At 35.5% G+C, this 20,020-nt stretch overlaps 1 protein-coding gene across 1 annotated transcript in view; it reads right to left on the bottom strand.

Annotated features, from left to right (window-relative positions):
- MMP16 (matrix metallopeptidase 16) overlaps positions 1-20,020 on the bottom strand; it is a 274,901-nt gene that overhangs the window by 133,501 nt on the left and 121,380 nt on the right. Inside the window, exon 2 of the mRNA XM_006193949.2 lies at positions 7,159-7,307. Coding sequence (XP_006194011.1) covers positions 7,159-7,307 — 149 coding nt within the window. The remainder of the gene's footprint in view (positions 1-7,158; positions 7,308-20,020) is intronic.

Genomic DNA, 20,020 nt, shown 5'->3' with positions numbered 1-20,020 from the left:
GTTCCAACTATTTGTTCATTTATTTACTCGTTCCATCCCGATCCTTTCATCCTACAATATTTTTAAGCCTTTATAATACTCTAAGAGATAAAAAACTGAATAAAAAGATAAGAGCTCTTGTTTAGCACAGTCTATAGGAAGACATACGAGATAAAAAAAATACAATATATGGGTTAAGTGTTCTCCCATCTCCATTTAGCTACCCTGTCGTCATTTCTAATTTTACATGTAATTTACAAATTGTGAGTTTCCTCTCAAACTTGCACCATTTCCTCAGCCAGAGGTCTTTCCAATGCCTAAGACAGATAGCTAGGTTACATCCTCCAATCAGTCATGGTGTAGTGTCTTCTGCCTTCAGAATTCCTCTGTATCTCTCACTCCCACCAATGCCTTCTTCTCACTCCTAATGACAAATGATTTCAAAGCACAGATGTGTTCCTACATGTTCTGGGCACGAAATGCATTTATAGCAAGACTCTTATTCAGGCCTACCTACCAAGTATGCTCCCTGTCTCCCTACTTCCCAAAATCCATTCAAGTTCCTACAGAACCAGCCTCTTTCTGCCTTTGTATAGAGTGACCTCCTTCTTACATACGTTTCCCTCCTTGTTTACAGTGACAGTCCTAGTCCCCCTTGATTACTCAACTTGCACAGTTAACCGTCTCAACACAGCATGCGCTATAATTGTGTGTTCCAACTTGTACGTGCCTTGTTCTATCTTCCAACAGCCTGTGAGTCAGGACAGGGAGCCCAGTGCGGGGCCAGCGTCCAGTGAAGTTTCCAGTAAGGAACAGGAGGTGGGTGAACTAAATCATATGGGTTTTTTTGATATTCTTGTTGCACATACTGATCTCCCTGACTACCTATATGTTTCTTAAGGACTTTGTAACTCTTAGCAACTCTGTGCCTAGAACAAATGCTTATTGAGTAGCTGGACATTGTGTGGAAACTTTTATATAAAACTAAATCATAAAGTAGGTAACTTTAGTGTAAGAAACAAGAACAGGCATGATATAATATAAACTAGTAATTTAACTCAAAGAATCCTGAATGAGGGTTGGTCAAGTAGAGAGTACTCTATGTTAACTTCATCTGTATATGTATCCAAATATATATATCTATATCTAACACATAGATATTAGCAGGTATTAATTATCAAAATATGTAAAATTCTGAAATATGTTCAAAGCACATCATGACACTGAATACACAGTATCTGCGCTAAATCACTCTTCAGTATTTTTATGTGATTCCAAATGCTTAAATTATTATTTAATTTCATAAGCATTCAGTCTCTTTCTCTTATAATTTTAAAGTTCTCAGTAGATATAAAGAATGGTCAGTGTCTACTAGAACTCATCAATGAATTAAATGCCGTCTAATAGTAAATGTAAAACTGGCATGTTATTGCTGTTTTTCAGGTAGAGTCTGGGGATTCACTTCTAGTTAGCATGCACCAAAATGGTAGTTGCATTCACGTATCAATTTGACAAATCCCATATTTACCTATACACAGGTGTGCAAAATTGCATACACATGTACAAATGATTATCTGACCTAAGTAATAACTATAGAAAAGAAAAGGTGTTGAAATACGCATGTATATTATTTTCAAGTAGTGCTTTTTTTGTGCAAGTATCTTTGCTAAAACACTAATTTTTTTCAGCGTGTCAACACACAGCCCATACACCTATGTTAGTTTACTGACTCATTTGCTAAGAATTTTAAGTTGACATTCCAATGCAAGCAAGCACTTGGGGAATGAGCACTGGGGGAGGAGTGAGCTACAAGAGAGACATTTTGTAATTTCAAAGTGCAAATAATGGCACCACCTCAATTTTCATAAATATAATGTGGATGGTCAGTATTGATTTAACGTTTTAGAACCCAGAGCATTTTAAAACTAGTTGGGCAGATGATGAATTTCATTTAAATTAACTCAACTTAAAAATGAAAAACTATCTAAAACCAGTCCTCTTGTGAGGAGGTATATTATAAAAGTTGGAAGCAGGAATCCCAGGGCCAAACTGCCAGGGTTCCCATCCAGCTCCCCTGACTCACAAGCCCTGTGCTATTAGTCAGGCCACTGTTCCTATTTCTTGATTTCCTCTTCTGCAAAAATAAGTGATTATACGATTATTGAGTTTTGGTCAGGATTACACTTGCTAAATCACGTGAAACACTTAGAATAGTTCCTGGCAAATAGTAGCTGTTATTATTACTAACTTATAATTACAACAGTATTATTTTATGAATGTCAGGAAGCAGTGGTACTCATAATAGCAGAAGCAGCAGCAGTAACAGCGCAACAGTGTAGACACATTTACCTACCAACATGCTTCAGTTCACTCTGTGTGTTGACCTAAAGCACTCTATAATTCAAAACAGGGCTATTCCTAGTATTTTGATACCAAGGATACCAACAGATATACCATCCTGCGTTCTATGTAAATAAAGTAGCCACAAGCTTCTAAACAAATTTGCAATGATGCTAAGAGCCACAATATACGAAATAGTATTCATTCTAAAGAGAAAATGAATGATTTAGGCATTCATGTCAAACATTTAGGGCGACCCACGGCACGACATGAGAGGTGCCCTCAAGCAGTAGTCCATGCCCTGGTGCCCTGTGGTGGGGCTGCAGAAAGGCAGCTCTTCAAAAGAAGAGGGGAATGAGACCCTTTGGGATTGGGGTTGTGCCACATGGTGGCCCCGTGTACATACATCTTCCTTTACCAGGAGAAAAAATACTCAAAAATGTATATTTTGTGCCTTATGAATTAGTAATCTTAGAAAAATATTCATCAGCATAATATATTAAACAAGATTCCAGACTTTTCCAAGCTCTAATGGTTAAGAGTACTACTATTATATTTGTCACAAGGAATCTTTGTAGATATTTTAAAATATGCTTATTTTTATTACCTTAAAAATCCTTAGGTTTTGTTTGTATTCATAATGCCAAGTTCAACAATCATGAAGAAGATTTTTTTTTTAAGTAAATTAACATAGGGCTCCAAATGTAGATAGGCTGATAGCTCACTCTGGTCCAGAATTTCCTTTTTCTGTCAACTCATTAGCTACCCACATAGGCACACATGTTATTCACAAAGCTGAAAATGCAGTGTTAAAGTACTTAAAAACCCAAGCACAGAGAATAAATATATTATGCCTCCATGACCTGCAATGCCAAGAAGAGCTCAGTGTCAGCTCTTATTTAAGCTTTCACCTTTCACCTTTCAGAATGGGGACCTAAGACCCCGCTCATTTAGCTATCAACCATCCCTCTGTAGCCACCGTAGCATGGACTGACCCATCCTACAATGTTACAGTTATGAATACTCAAAGAAAAAATATTACCAATGAATCATTTATATATAAATAAAAAAGGGAGAGAGTCTTAACTTGATAATTTGGACAAAAGAATAAAAATTATGAAACATATTGATCAGTAAGTCAGAAAAGCTTGTGGTTCTTGATATATTTAAATCAGTATTTCAATTCTAAAATCAGGAGTTCAAATATCACTAGTTTCATAATAATTCTTTGAATAAAGCTACTTATTCAGTCTTAAATTAGTTTTTAATTAAGACACATTTCTGGGCATGGCGTAAATAAATTAAACAGAATTACCGGGATCATCCAGTACTTCTGTACAAATGGGTGTGTTTATATAGAGAGAGAGAGATCAAAAAGAAAACAGAACTATCACCTTACAAATCTCATCAAATACGCTTCCGTGCGTAACTTGTACACACATGAAAAGATAAACTGAAATTTTAAAATACTTACTAGCAACATTATAAAATGTTAGACTCATTTCAATTATTGCCTTGCTATCTGTTTCTGTCCTGGCTAACTTTATCATTTTTATGCAAAACATAGATTACTCCTCACTTATTAAGGAATTAAGCGAGGCTGCTTATTAAAATTAGCTAAGCAACTCATAATCTAAAAGACCCACAGCAATGTATGGTAATGAGCTCCTTTGGGGTGGGGGCAGGATGAGTATTTATTTCTCACTCTCCATTACTAATGCTAATTAATGCAAAAACTATGTAATATGCCATTTAAGGTAATACCTAAATTTGCTGCTTGAAAATGGTTAATTTTTTCAACATGATATAGGGATTACCACAAATGGTATCATTACTTTTAATTACCCAATAATTATAGATTGAATCCACCAAATGTCTGTCTGCCACAAGATAATACAATTACTTAATTTAAAAACAAATGATTTTGACAAGAGTCTAAAATTAGATAAAAGTTTATGGCATCTGAAAATGAATCCTAAGACATTATTTTAATACTGATGAATAATTTTCAGTCTACAATTATGCTACATATTTTATGTCATAAGACCTAGATGAAAAAAATCCTACCTTATAATTTGAGTACGTAAAATAATAGCATGCAATTTTAGCATGGATTGTTACCACGCATTCATTTGATATCACAGAAGCACAGAGAATTGCTTAAGTAGCATGATTATAGGGATGATACTTACAAAAATGGTACACAATTTGTGCCAAGTACGCTGAGTAACAGTACCTCAAGACTGGGGATACGTCAGCGGAGGAAACAGACAGAAGGCAATGAAGCCACAGGGTTTCTGGTATGAGTGACAATGAAAATGACATAGAGGACAGAGGAGGCATCGCAGCCTTGGAAGGGAAGATGATGAGAGTTTAACGAGACTTTAATGGGTTCACCTAGAAATAACTACCAGATATAACACTCTATGTAAAGGGAAAGATGTATTTTCAATTCCAAAAAACAAACAAACAAACAAAAAAAAAACTGAGCTAGAACAAAGTACAGTTAAAGAAAAACAAAACAAAACAACAAACAAACACCAAAATTTTTTTAAAAAGCAGAAAAATTGCTTGTTTTTAAGTTAAAAGCTGCCCACTTCATTGATCTTTTTCTTTATAAAGCTATAACTCACAGAAATGTTCCTGTAACTCCTATACACTGACATCATAATTTCTGCTGGTCTGAAATCTGAGCCACTGTCCAGCAGAAAAAGACCCGTGTCCTTTCCCACACCTCTGCATTTTTCACATCACCCTGCCAGAGAACAGCTACAAACTGCTCTGACCCCTTTCCACATGAAGGGTGCAGATAAATCCTGCCCACATTCCTCTTCCATTATCTCCTGACAAAGACCTTTTTCCAGCTATTCTAGGAAATCAAACCTGTCCATCTTGAGTTCTTTCAGTGACCAGCAGGAGCTCTCAAAGTAGAGGGAAACACAGACATCTTTTATAGGACTCCACTCTCTTAATACCTAGTAATAAGCAGATTTAAAATAATTTGTTTTCCCAGTCACAATGTATTCTATTTTTAAAAGCTGTGCCATATTTTCCAATAAAGTGAATTAGAAGATACCAGCTGTGCACTAGGAACAAGAAAGCTGTCCGGAGCACTTTTTAAATTGTTGGGATGAAGACTGTAATTTAAATGGAGTTCTGTATTATACACAGCAATAAGACACAGGACTTGCTGAAGGTTTTGCTTATTAATTTAAAACTATATTTATTTTGGACAAGAGCTATGTTGTGACCTAAAATGAAAGTTTGATAGTACACTATTAAGAGAGAATTGCAATGATTATGGGGCAGCAGTTCCAAAATATCAAAATTCTGCTTCAAATATTGATAACAAGTTTCTCATTCTCACAGTGTTCATTATATACTTGCTTCCACTTTCACAGATGAAAATCAAAGTTAATTTTTATGAATCTCCTAAAAGTGCCAGAAGAGGCAATATATTTAATTTTTCAAACTGCTTTTGAATGGTTTAATCTTCAAGCATTTATTATACATTTTCCTGTCTTGGTGAAACAGAAATATAGTATGACTAACATCATGTTTTAATTATTAGAGGGCAAAATAGAATTATAAAGTTATATATTAAATTAGTTTAATATGTAAGAATTAATTATATATGTCTGAGCCCAGATATTTCAGATATTTAAGAAAAATGGGTCATTTCTCAAAGTCTACAGCATGGTATAGTGCAGGGTTCCCCAAGTAAATGTCAAAATTCTAGATTCTGGAATTAACCTGGGCTTCACTTAGCCTTTGACTTTCAGTTTCTTTATTTGAAAGAGTGGAGAGAAAAATGTATTCCCGTCTTCCCTATCATGTAGGGTTGATGTATGATGATCATATTAAATGCAGAAGCAGGTTTACTATGCGAGTATTAATCATTTTTTCAAGCTTACAGTGCATAAAGCACTATAGTAAATACTGGATAAAACTACAAATAAGATTATCGCTGCCCTCTAAGAACTCAGTGGACACAAATGATTCCTCCCTGCATGGAAAGAATTAAACATTACCTCCTTTGCTCTCCAGAAACAATTATTCTGTTTCATAATGTTACAGAGCTTACCTGTGGTAAAATAATCTTGACTATATCTAGCTGTACCATTAACTTGAGGTTCCTTTGAAGAAGAGACTGTCTTTTGAATCTGCATGTGCCTCTTCCACAGATAAAATGCCCAGTTAAAATATACTGGTGAAATAAGTAAATGAACAAATGATTGATAAAACAATAAAGAGTAGAAATAAACCCTTTGTTATTAAAAACTAAAAGCACAGACTTTTCAGTGAAAACTTCCCTTGATTTAACTAGTGTGAGAATTGTTACCAGTGGGAAGCTAGTCAACTATTAACTAGCTCTCTGATTCCCTTCCTCCTCTTCCCTCCAAAGTGAGTCTTGATTTGCATTGTTTCCCATTTTCCGTGGTGTCGATATTTCTACTTTGGTCAGTTCAAGCTAATGATGTGACGTCATGTAGGGAAACAAATGTGCATACCGTGCCCTCCCTGGCCACACAAGCCGACTCCAGCACACCACTCACTCATCACCACTCAACTCTGCCTCTACTTTGACTCCCATTGTTCAAATTGTCTTTCCTATTTTTAAAATGTGTTGCTGAAGTTCAGGTGAGTAAACTTGATTTTGTGTTTTAACTTTTTTATGAAACTCAGGGGAGTGAAGCTAAAAACAGGTTAAGTTCCAAGGAAATGTTCATGAGACAAATTATGCCATTTATGGTTGTTGGAGTTCACTTAAAGGTTTTCAGACCACTTGGTTTGGCTCAAGGACCAGGGAAGAAAGAGAGCGTGGGTACCATTACTTACTCAATTGTGTTTCGGTCCACTTTCCCTGTCATGTTAATGCCATAAAACTGCTGCATGGCAGCTAAGGCTGATTGCATGGTTTCCGCAGAGCGCAGCACGGACATCCTGGGGTCAGTCGGTGGAAGGTAGCCGTACTTCTGCAACCAGACCTACAATCACAAGCACAGTTTCTTTTAGATCAACTGCACAATTGAACAACTTGATTGTCATTAGTTTATGTCTATCACTGACTCTTAAACTTTATTTCCTCTACAAGGAGAAATATTTCTTAACTGTTTTATCTCTTTTTAACATATATTATGTAATTTGGGTTATCTCAGCATAATTTCAGTGGTTGTTATAGATCTTTCCTACATACTAACGAACTCTAATTGTAAAGAAAAAGATTAATCATTTTTTTGCAAGCTGACAGTGCATAAGGCACTATAGTAAATCCTGGATAAAATTATAAATAAGATCATCGTTGCCCTCTAAAAACTCAACTTCCCAAACTGAAGAATGGTATTTTTTTCAACAATATGACCCTATTGAGATATCTATGCTAGAAGGGAAAATTAATGTGCATATGCCATGTCTAAAGTGTCATTTTCCTGAACAATTAACCACTAGCTACAGCTGTGACTAGTAGCATCGTCACATGTCTACCAATTATTCTGTAATGACATTTGGGGTCTGAACTTCATGCAACTTGTCTTATCCAATTGTAGCTAGATATTGTCAAGGGTGAGGAAATGTTTCTCCTATAAAAAATATTCTTTCATTTACTTAAGGTTATTCACTTCAAACCACATCATGTAAGTAAGTTAACTTTTCACGTATAGATAAAATCAGACTATTTTGTTAAGAATATTTGGCCCTCTCCTTAGGGATTTGATGATTTTAATTCTTTTCTTCTCAGAGAGGGGAGAGAGATTTGGGAGGATAGTCAGAGGAAGATGTTGACACTGAGCTCACATCCCAATCACAATTACAGCAGAAGTTTAGAGTCATTTAAGGTTACATTTTAAAAATAACCCAAAACTTGGGGTGTTGGGGGGGTACTTCCACCAGAGGCAGGTGCTTTTTAGTTTTACAATTCTATTCATTCATTTTAAATGCACAATCATATGTTCAGCTCCTGTCCCATCCTGCTGTCCCTTAACTCTGCCTTTGGCACAAAAATAAAAGCTGTGGTACTTAATGCAAGGTGCGCACTAGTATACATTTCCCCTCCCACCTGGGTCTATTCATCATATAACCAATGATCCCATGAAGTCGCAGCTTTCCCCCAATACCTGATACACTTCCACTATGACCTTACAACTGAAACACAGGAGAGTTATTTCTCCTTGAAAATAAACAGCAATTATAGAAGTTATATTTCACAAAAGAAGCAGACATTAAATATATCAAAGCCTTAATATGTGCAACAAAAGATGGAATCCTTTGTGGTATTTCCACCAAATGGATCCCCCAAAACTGCAGTGAGTACAACCCTTTGAAAATAAAACATTTATTCTAAAACTAGGTAAGAGGTTAGCAAATGCATTGTTGTCAGGAAGGTTTATTTGTTGAAACTCCATCTAGTAAACTCATCTACCACTTAGTGAAAACATGCCAAGATAATCTTCTCATCTAATCTGCAATGAATAGGCTGCCAGGGAAGACATATATTCAGTTACACAGTCAACAGTGGTGCAGTCTGAAATAGACTCTACTTTTTTTTTTCTGAATGAAGGAGACAATATTTCACCGGCAATGTATTATTTACTAGGAAACTCAATACTTACTGTCCTGCAATTTCACCCAAATTAGAAGAATTCATCTTGATTTTTAATAGCATACATACACTAATATTCTGAAATTGAACTCTTTTTTCCCATAACACTTTGTTTGCATTCATTTCTTACTTGCTATAGAGCTGACTTGTTGCTACGTTAGTCATGAGTGCTAAGCTACTGGCAATCATGTTTATGAGGACAGCAAAGAGAAAACTGTTAATAATAAACCCTCTGATTTATATATAAATGGGAAAACTATAAAATTTTAAACTTTGAGTGCACAATGAAAAAACAGCAAGTTCTAAAAAATACAGATTTGATTTATGCCATAGTCTTTCGAACAAATGAGTTTAGAATTATATGAAAAATGAATTGTGATTTTTCTCTAAGTTCTTTTACATTACGTCATTCATCATGAAAGGCTGTTTTTCCAAATGAATGAGAAGTGAGTAATTATTTTTAATCATAAAGAATCAGGAAGGCTAGGGGATCTGCCATTTTATGGTCAAAGTTTGTTTCTTGGCTGCCAAATCAATGTCATTAAGATTATGGGTCACCCTGAGCTGATCATTCTTAATATCACTATTTGTTAATCAAGAACTCTTCTGTGACATCATCAATAATTGACCAGGAATAATTTTCAGTTGAAACTTGTAATACATCTTTATACAAAACAGTGGAAAATCAAGCATAAATATACTGGTGTCAAAGTACAAAACCAGTAAGCTCTCAATAACATTCCTTATTGAAGCACAAATTGCTGTGGACGACCTTACTCTGGGTCAGGGTGAGAAGCCAGAGAGTATACCTACAATGGCTCTAAGTATTAATTTGATCCTTGGTGCTTCTTTACACACATAACTATTCCATATGGAAGCTACAGAAGAAAACAAATACATGCTCAAATACTTTTCATCACCAAGGGAGTACCCTCGAGTTTGCTTTTGTTTTCATTATTTCATTCAAGCTGTTTGAGACCACAGAATTCTGAGAGTCTAGTCATTTTTAGTATGATAGGGAAAAGATGTACCAATAGTAAGAAGCTAAGGCTCCTCGGATGAGACTAAATTGGTCTACATGGTGATGGAAAACAGGCTAAATATGCGCTAAACTGAACACACAGCATCAATGGCAGGAAACAACTCTGGCCACAATGTACAGTGCTGTGTAATACTGACTCTTGAATTACCAATGAATGAAGATCAGGTTCAAACAGCGAAGATCAGGAATAAACACTGGTCCATAATCATCAACGTATGGGAGTCTCTGATATAATTACCCTTGTTCTATCCCTATAGAATAAAACAGATTTGTTGTACAAATAGACCAAGACAGGTGGCTTATTCTACAGAAATGGACAATAAGAAGTTTGGGAAATTGGGTGTGACATACAGACAACTGCTATTTATAACTCTCTTTTTTTTTTTTTTTGGTTTTCTACTAAATTATAATATTTTTTGTGATAAAAATTAAATTAAATCTACAAAATAATATTTGAAGGTATTACTTAAAGACTATTCCATTGATATCCATCCTCAAACATTGTTATTTGAAACATATTTTTCTTTTCAATAGTGTTTAAAAATATTGCTTCTCCTGATGATTGGAAATAAATTTGATCTGAGATTGTTTGTCCCTTTATATTTTTACAATGCTCTCAATTGCACGTAATGGATAATTAAGGAATAATTTCCTCATGTGTGCATTTAGGGGAAATTATATTGAATTTGTCGGGTCAATGTGAGGATTGAGAATATATAAAACCGCCAGCATAATTCTTGCTCAATAAGTCACATTATTATTTTATGCTTATTAATTGTTCTGAGTTCTTGACATTGTTCCCACCAAAGTTAAGATTTGTCCTTGGAATGGGCAAGACTGAAAGTGTAGGTGAGACTTAAGCAGACAGATTTGTGAGCAGAGACCAGCTACACAGGGTACAGAATCACGCATTGCTTGAAAAGTCCCCGAATCCCAAGACAAAGAGGGGAAGTATAAAAAGTCTCACACTTTAGTTTTTATTTTGCTTTGTTTTATTTTGCTCACTGGATTGGCATGTATATTTGAGAGTACTGGAAAAATATCGAGACAAACAGATTTCTTCAAGAGAAAACTTTATTCTTTTCACTGTCTGGACTCAGCCCATCTCGTTATCACTAGAACAACCAACTACAGAACCTCAAGTGGTGCAGCAAAATCTAACCTTGAATTACATTCCGTATTACTAATATATTCAAAAATCTTCCTATCTTTTGAGACAAAAACAATTTCCTGCACTTAGCGATTATCCAAATGGAGGGACAACCAGAAGAGTTCTGTTCTCTGTGGCACAAGAAGATATATCAAGCAATAAAAGGCAAACACTTAAATATTAAATTCTCTGCCAATAGATTCTGTCTTTACTAGATTCTAGTATAAATAGGGAGTAGCAGGCACACAAGTTTGAGTAAACTCATTAAGAATGTCTGTCAGCTATATTTCATGCAACCGTACAGTGAAAATCTATATTAATTGACTCAGCTGTCCACACCCGTATATCAGGGCAATATCCTGAAAGAAGACTTTCAACAAACACAACAACAAAAAGAAGCCATCAGTACTTCTTATAACTAACGGCAAACATAAGCAGAGAACTTTTAGAATATATATTCTTATTTAATCCCTCTGGCCAGTACAAAATCTAGAGAAGTGAATTCTCCTCCAGCTGGTAGAAGCTAAAAAGTTTATTAATGCCTTAATATAAAATCAAGATACCACTATTTGTTTACTCAAGTGAATCGCAAAGCCCAGAATCATATTAAAGCTCCGTCATAGACAGGACCCAACATTAAAGAGACAGCATATTGAAATGATGCTCAGACATCTTTCCCCCTCAAAAATTAAATGATTAAGCTTATGAATTTATTAGATGTATTTAGAAATTATAGACATCATTGAAGAGCAAGAAAGGGGAGAGGTAGGGTATGGTATTTTATTTAATCTGAAAATTCACTTTGCCAGACCGTATTCCTATTTGTGACTCAGCCAGTTATTTCAGGCAGAGTTCACAGATGCAAGTCTCATATACCCATGATCCTATGATCCAAATTATAGTACTCAGTATGAAAGAACGAAGACAAAGGTGATAAATATATTTTTAAGGTAAAAATCACTTCTATTTACATACAGTATAAATGCTTTTTTATTATTTGGGGTCATTTTTTAAAAAAATTATTGACTTCATGTTAAATTTAACATATTTACTAACAAAATATATAAATCTCTAATAGTATTATACTCTGATATAATTAACTGACTTTCCTAATAAAATGCAAGTGAAAGAATGCATTTTAATGGCTCTCGATGGTATAAAGTTATTTTCCATTTTCAGTCGGAGAATTCCAAATGTATTTGTTAAATTCTGTTATTAAATTTAACAAACAACTGAAAAATGATCACTCTTTATTTTGTGCTATCATCAGCAAAGTTAGCAAAGATCTAAGGGCATTTTTCTCTGATATATCATATATTCACTGGTTATAAAGAGTGGCAGAATTTAGAACCTAAATTTTCTAGTTTGAAAAGCGGCTATAAGTATGAATTATAACTACCTATTAACCAAAAAAGTTAAACTACCGTGGGAGTAGTTATTCAGAAATGGTCAAACTAAAAATTCATAGGATAAGTTATCAAGGCTGAGATTAGCCTTTCTGTTCATTCAAAAATCCAAAGGAGCTCTAAATCACCGTCTCATCTCCACCATGAACGAATCATGAAATTCCATATTTAGTAAGAAATTCCTTTAGAATTTTACTGTCACTTAAATGGCTTCTTAAATGAAAATGAAGTAGCAGAAGGATCAAAAGTTACTCCACTGAACATCTTAGCAATCAAGAGACACTGCATGTGGACAAAGAGATGCGAAACATCTGGGGCCATTAGTAAAAGTCGTAATGATCACCATGATCAAAGTTTTCACCTTAACACGAAATTCTCCAATTTATGACAGAAACTAAAAACTTAGGAGGTAAAGGGTAGGGAGAGTTTTTCCATTCTGCATAAAAGTGAACTGTATTTTGCATTTAACAATTGTGGGAGCAAAACCCCTCAAACAGTAATGGCTGAGCTCTGGTGATAAAAACAAACTAACAGAAAGACAGCAGCCCTTAATGGGATTCCATTATATGCCAGTTATTGTGCTGGAATGTTGGGGTGCTATGATATACTGTCTCTTTATCTGTCTTTACTGTGAATTTTTTAAAAGACGATGAACTTCAGCCTAAGACATGTGGATGATGGACTTAACTAGCTTTCATTTTGGGGGGCAGATTCAGTCTCACCAGCACCAAAAAATGATGAAGAAATTAATCTCATTTAGGCTCTTCAAGGTAGACGTGCAAAATGTCTTTGAGGTATAGACACAAAACACCAGAGAACTGTGTATCATGCACATATCCACACTTTCATGCATGAACTTTCCTATGTATAAAATAAGAAAAAATAAACTACACTTTTACTTAATGCACAGATTGATCTGGGTGCCCTCACTTGGACAGACTCCATCCATTCATCAAGCTTGATTCCAGCCCACTGCAACATACAGCTACTTTTCTGTGACAGATAAAATGGATTTATGGATGTCATTTTAAAAACCAGAAATTTTATAACACTTTGCAATGTGATAGGGAATGACAAAGAAAATATTTTGCACCATAACGATGTTTCCTGGTTATAAAGTACTTAAACAGTTGTCAAACAAATAAATTATGAATTTCTTCTACAAAAAGACCAAAGTGTTCTCCTTTTCTGTAAAGACAAGTAGCTACACATACAGCTGACTCTTAAACAACATGGGATTAGGGGTGCTGATCCCCTCACACAGCCAAAAATCTGAGTACAACTTTTAACTCCCCCCAAACTTAACTCTTAATAGCCTGATGTTGACCAGAAGCCTTATCGACAACATAAACATTCGATTAACACATATTTTGTATGTTATATGCTATTTTACATATATTTTATACTTTCATGACATACCATTTTCTTAATTTGGGGAGTGGTTCTGTTTGTCTGCAAAAGTGTTTTCAAATTGCTGCAAATCTCAAAAAATTTTCCAACATATTTATTGAAAAAATTTGCATGCAAGCAGACCTGTACAGTTCAAACCTGTGTCACTCAAGAATCAACTGCAGCATGTTACTCAAAACCTATTTTTGGAGTGTGAAAAAAAGAACATTTAATCTGTTTCATCAAGATAAAAGTGATGTTTTGGCAAGGCAGGAGGGAAAAACTGCTTTTGAAAAGTGTCCCATGTACAGAGTAACTTAAAGATGCATGTTTGGAAGTGTTTCCACTATCACATGACTTAGTACTCAAAAGATATAAATACATCAACTATTAAAACTGTCTCAGAATTTGCTTCTTTAAAATTCCAGGAATAGAATTTCCCACCTGTAAAATAATCTGCAAAAAGAATAATTTCAGTAGGTTTTAAGTCCATTTGTTTAAAATATGAAAATGCTAAGCCTTCTGATTTGTTTTTAGGAACAACTGAAAGACATCAGGGAAGATAAGAATTTACATCTGAATTTTACCAAAAAACCTTTTTAATTGATGGATAAGAAGATAGAATATGGCTAATGATTTGTAATCAGCTAATGACAGCTTTTCCTGTTGTATTTATATATATCCTTATGTGGTATCTTTGTTTTTTTTTGGCCATGACAGTTTTTAAGAAGATTAGAAATAAAGAGATCTTATGCTTGGTGAAATAAGTCAAAGACAAATACTGTTCATTTTCACTTATAGGCGGGATCTAAAAAAATAAAACAAATGAATATAATAAAACAGAAACAGACTCATAGATATTGAGAACAGACTAGTGGTTACCAGAGGGGAGAGGATTATGAGGAGGAGCAAGATAGGTGAAGGGGATGAAGAGGTACCGAGTACACGTGTAAAATAAATGAGTTGCAGGGATGTAATGTGTAGTGCAGGGAATATAGTCAATGTTTTATACTAACCTTCTATAGAGTTGTAACCTATAAAAACATTGAATCATGTACAGCTGAAACTAATGTATTGTAAGCCAACTACATTTCAATAAAAAAGAGAAATGGGTCTTGAAGTTGCTGTATTTCAAAGTGTTAAAATCAATATTTTCAAAATAATGAAGCAGAACTCTCAAAGATAATGATTAATGATAGTTCTAATAAGAACACAACAATATAAATGCAAATAAGTAAAATACAAAAATTATTGCTTAACATTATGTCATCCTGAACTGATTTTAATATTTCTATTTTGAGTCTGTTTTGTAACATACAGAATGCTTAGTCCATCAGTTCAAAAACATAATTGTAAATAAAATAGTTATGAATGTTAGAAAAATTGATTGAGGGAGGCAAGCAATAGAAAGCGCAAAGAACACTGATCATCAGAAAGAAATCAGTCTGGTTTTAAAAATGAAGCTACTCCTTAAATGCTCTCAGATGTGACACGCCTGTTCTCCTGAAGGGGTGAGACCAGAGTTTATCAGTATCTCTGTGTTATATTCTGACTGTGATAATTCCCAAGCTTTTCCTTTCTGTCAGGCACCACTGAAGTTACTGAAGTCCTGCTTAATAAAGTCCTTAGAATAACTTCCACGACATCGTTCGTAATGTGGTCTCAAACCTTGCCCTTGTTACTGTGTTGCATGAAATTTCAGTCCCACCCGGAACAGACATTGCGAATAACAGCAACTGCTACCGATCCGTAACTGCCCACTATGTGTGTACTAGGCAGTTCACGTACATCATCTTTAATCCTTGTAACAATTCTGCACGCATGGAAGGGACCCAGCTGCCCATCGATCACCTGGGAAATCCTAGAAGACCCAATGCGCATTTCAAAACGAGAAGGCAGATCGTTTGAAAACATATCTATGATAACTGTGAGTTTTTGTAGTTTTCAGGCAAGCAAAATGTCCCATTTAACATCATGAAAGGAGTGGTGATCGTCTATGTTCTGGGTATAACACTACTACTTCTGAGGGCTTCTCTAATGGCCAATGCAAAGCAGCCCTGCTCGGCCCAATGTGCCCTGCCCAATTAATATTCTTGTTTCCATGCTAGAATATTTCACTGTGGTCGTTCCTGTTTTGTAGCTTTAAAAAATGCAGTGACCATCTTTGCCAGAGAATTATCCTTTCTTCTCATGTCATGAATTCTTTTGTAGCACTGTCTACAACAGTAAGACTAAATACGTCTCAGTGCTGCCAGTCCACTGTATCTACTCCTTTCCTTTATCTTTTCTAAAATTAACCCCTCGATTACCATCTATGTGTTGATGGCACACCAATTTAACCCTTTAACCTTGAACTCACCCTAATGCCCAGACTCTGCTAGCAAAGTGCTGTTTAAAACCAAAAATACAGGAATCATCCTTAATTTTCCTTTTTCCTCATCATTCAGCCTCAATCCATCAGCATGCCTGAGCTCCAATTTTATATTGAATGGAAACTCTTGTGTCTGTGGCCACCTCTTTGTCCAGGGCACCATCTTCCCCCACCAGAAATTACAAGATTCTCCAACTGGGCCCTCTGCTTTTATATTTCTCCCATTCCCTCTCCTTGCCCAACTAATGTGAAATGTCTTTTTTTTTTACTATAAAAAATATGTAATTTAAAAGTTACCATTTTAACCAATTTTAACTGTAAAATTTGGGGACGTTACGTTTTTTCACATTGTTATGCATCCATCACCACCATCCATCTCCAGAACTTTGTAATAATTAAAAATTGTAATTCGACACCCAGTAAATAGTAACTCCACATTTCCTTCTTCTCCTAGCCCTTGGTAACCAGTATTCTACTTTCTGTCTATGAATTTGACCACTCTAGGTGCCTTGTATAAATGGAATCATATAGTATTTATCCTTCTGTGTCTGGCTTATTTCATTTAGGATGTTTTCAGGTTCATCCATGTGACAGCATGCAGTACGTAATATTTTTAAAGCTGAATACTACCCCCTTGTATGGATACACTACATTTTGTTTATCCATTGATACACTGATGAACACTCGGGTTGTGTCCATTTTTTGGATATTGTAAATAATACTGTTATAAACATTGGTGTACAAATATCTGTTTGAATCTGAGCTTTCAGTCCTTTGGGGTTGTATTTAGATGTCAAATTGCTGGATTATATGGCAATTCTATGTTTAACTTTTTGAGGAACTGTCATACTGCTTTCCTAAGGCCTCACCATTTTACATTCCCACCGGTAACACACAAGGGGTCTAATATCCTCCACATCCTCTCCAACACTTGTTATTTTCTGTTTATTTTTGTTTTTATAAATAGCGATCCTAAGGGGTGTGAGGTGGCATGAGCTGTCATTTTAAAACGTAAATCAAACTGCATCATTCATCTGTTATAACCCTTTAGCAGTTTCCCACCGACTTAATATAAAATCCAAACTCCTTACTGTGGCCTACAGGTCCATGCAAAGTCATGGTTAACCCCTTAAATTCTTTTCATAGTACCGTCTCTTGACATTCTGGGCACTTGGTCTTTTTGGGTTTTTTTTCTGTTCATGGGACAAGTTAAATTCTTTCCTGCCTTGAGGCACTGCATTTACTTTTCCTATGTATTTACTACAAAAAGACATTTCTTTGAACCTTTTTAAATTTAGTTCAAATTAGACTTGTTCACAGAACACTTCCCTGACTCCACTTTGCCACTGCCACCAACACCACGTAGCGTCCTAAGTCCCTCGCTGCATTTATTGTAACCACTACATGGGAGCTTTGTTGATTTATGCATTTATTTTTTATATTTATATTCCCATTTAACAGGATAGGTGCAACACCTGAAACAGTTTCTGGCACATCTTCTGAGTGTGAGCAATAAAATTATAAAGATAGCAAAGTGAGGAACCCTTATATTAATGCCCATTTGATATCACAATGGAAACCATACAAATGGTCTTTTGCTGTTTTCTGCCCACTGGGTTTACTACCCAATGATTCACACCCTTCCCTGTCCCCCAACACACACAACCGGTTCCCAAATGAGGAGTCCAGTGCCTCAAATGTGAATAACAAAGCTTAGTTTATCACATATGTAGCAAAAATTAGTAACTTCCAGTCACCTCTGGGTGAGATCTAGGAAATATAGAACAAGGTAAAATTGAGTGACAACTCGGGTCACTGTTGGGGAAGAATTGAGCAGTTTTTAGGTTTTTGTCTTTGCCTAGTCAGATTCTACCTTCCATCCCCACACCTAGAGATAAACATCAATGTAGACTTGTTTTTACCACTTCAAAACTGCGTTTAGGAAAACACTGATATTCAGGGCAAACAACAAACTGAGCGCACTAACATTTACTGAGCCAGGCACTGAGCTAATCTCTTTAATACATTAGATCCTGCAATGATCACAAGCTGCGAGGCTGGTATCATTAACTTCATTTTACAGGTGAGCAAATAGAATGAGAAGGGTTTTTCAACTTGCTCAGGGGGCCACAGAGCAAGTAGGTGATTTCCAGGGATACAAGTCTCAGTGTGAATCTAAAATGGCTCTAAATAAATTAAAAAAAAATAAATAAATAAAATGGATCTTGATCTTAACAATGGCCAAAAAGACAAGAGGAGTGACTCCTGACCAAACCCAGCCTTTATTGTGTAAGATTAAGGATGATCTACACAGGCTATTCGAGGTCAGAAATGGGCGGTCTTGTTTCACGCAACTGAATCCCATCAGTGGGAAGGCGGGCTATTTCACTGTGGAAAAAACAAGGCAGACAAAAAAAAAAAATGATAAACACATAATAATAAGGATTACCTGTCTGCCCAGCAGAACCCATATGCTACCAGTTACCAAAGGCAAAGTGCGAGCTGTTCTCAAAAGGCTAAAAATCATTATACTTCACTAAAAGTTTGAAAGTAAAAGTAAATTCTCTAAAAGAAACAGTTTGAAGTTTTCCTTCGAAACAGCATAGTCCTCTGAAGGCAAAGGAGAGGTATCTCCCATCTCTTTCTGATCTCTGCCAAATGGTAAGAAAAGAGGTTTGTTTTGCCAACCCATTGCTATAATGTGATTTTTGGAAGCGCTAAACTTTAAAGTGCTTTAATTTGGATGTAGGAGAGGCGAGTTACTGGGGATAGATTCTCCTGCTATAACTCCAGAAGATAGAGTGAATAGTGGAATAATACTTAAAAACAACAAAAACACACACATTCCACTTTCAGTACTGGGTGCTCTCTCAAAATAGCTTTCTCTCTCCAGGGAAAATCTTGTGCTTCAAAATCTTGAAAACATCCTTTGCCCCTGAGGGTTTATAGTTTTGGAAATGTGAAACTAGTTTTTGTTTGTTTGTTTGTCTGTTTTAAAGGGAAAAAAATCATAGAATGATGGCTGAGTTTATTATTTATTATAATTAAGACAATTAAGAGGTTAACTGCTTTGTGACATTAAAGGCTTCTTTTTCAAAATAAGGTCATGTGTGTTTTAAAAATATATGTGCTTTAGGGCTAATGAGTATGAATTCGTTAAAGTTTCTCAAGGGTAAGAAGCAATATTCCAGGTTCCTCTAAAGAAGGGTCTTAAAAAACAAATAAAACCTCTTCCATGGTGCATTAATTCAACAAGTATTTGTTGAAAATCTATTATGTACAGCTTCTTGACTAGGTTTTGGGGTTATTAACAGTGAGTGATACAGAAGTAGTCTTTGGTCTTATGGAGCTGACAGATTGATGGCTGGGAAGACAAGCATTAAACAAATATGTCATTTCAAATTTTAACAAGTGCTTTAAAAGAACATGGAGTGTTGTGAAGATCTAAGCAAAGGACCTAATTTAGATGCAGAGGATAAGAAGGTATGTGTAATGAACTGATAGCTCAAATGAAACTTGAAGTGTGAGTAAAAGTTAGCAAAGAAAAGGAAGGGAAGCTTACAGGAAAGAGAGCTAGCCAGGTACAAATGCCCAGAGGCAAGGGTGTTGATTTTAAAACATATCAAATTTTTGGAAATTGGTCTCCTCAAAAGGAGGAGTCTGATTTCCCCTTCATTTGGCTAAGAGCTAGTCTTGGTACTTGGTTTTGATTAACAGAATATGATGGAAGTGATGCTGCCCGAGT

This window comes from Camelus ferus, chromosome 29, assembly GCF_009834535.1.
Source record: "Camelus ferus isolate YT-003-E chromosome 29, BCGSAC_Cfer_1.0, whole genome shotgun sequence".
In the NCBI taxonomy this organism is placed as follows: domain Eukaryota; kingdom Metazoa; phylum Chordata; class Mammalia; order Artiodactyla; family Camelidae; genus Camelus; species Camelus ferus.
The sequence above is the reverse complement of the archived record's forward strand: the minus strand, read 5'-3'. Positions and strand labels throughout refer to the sequence as shown.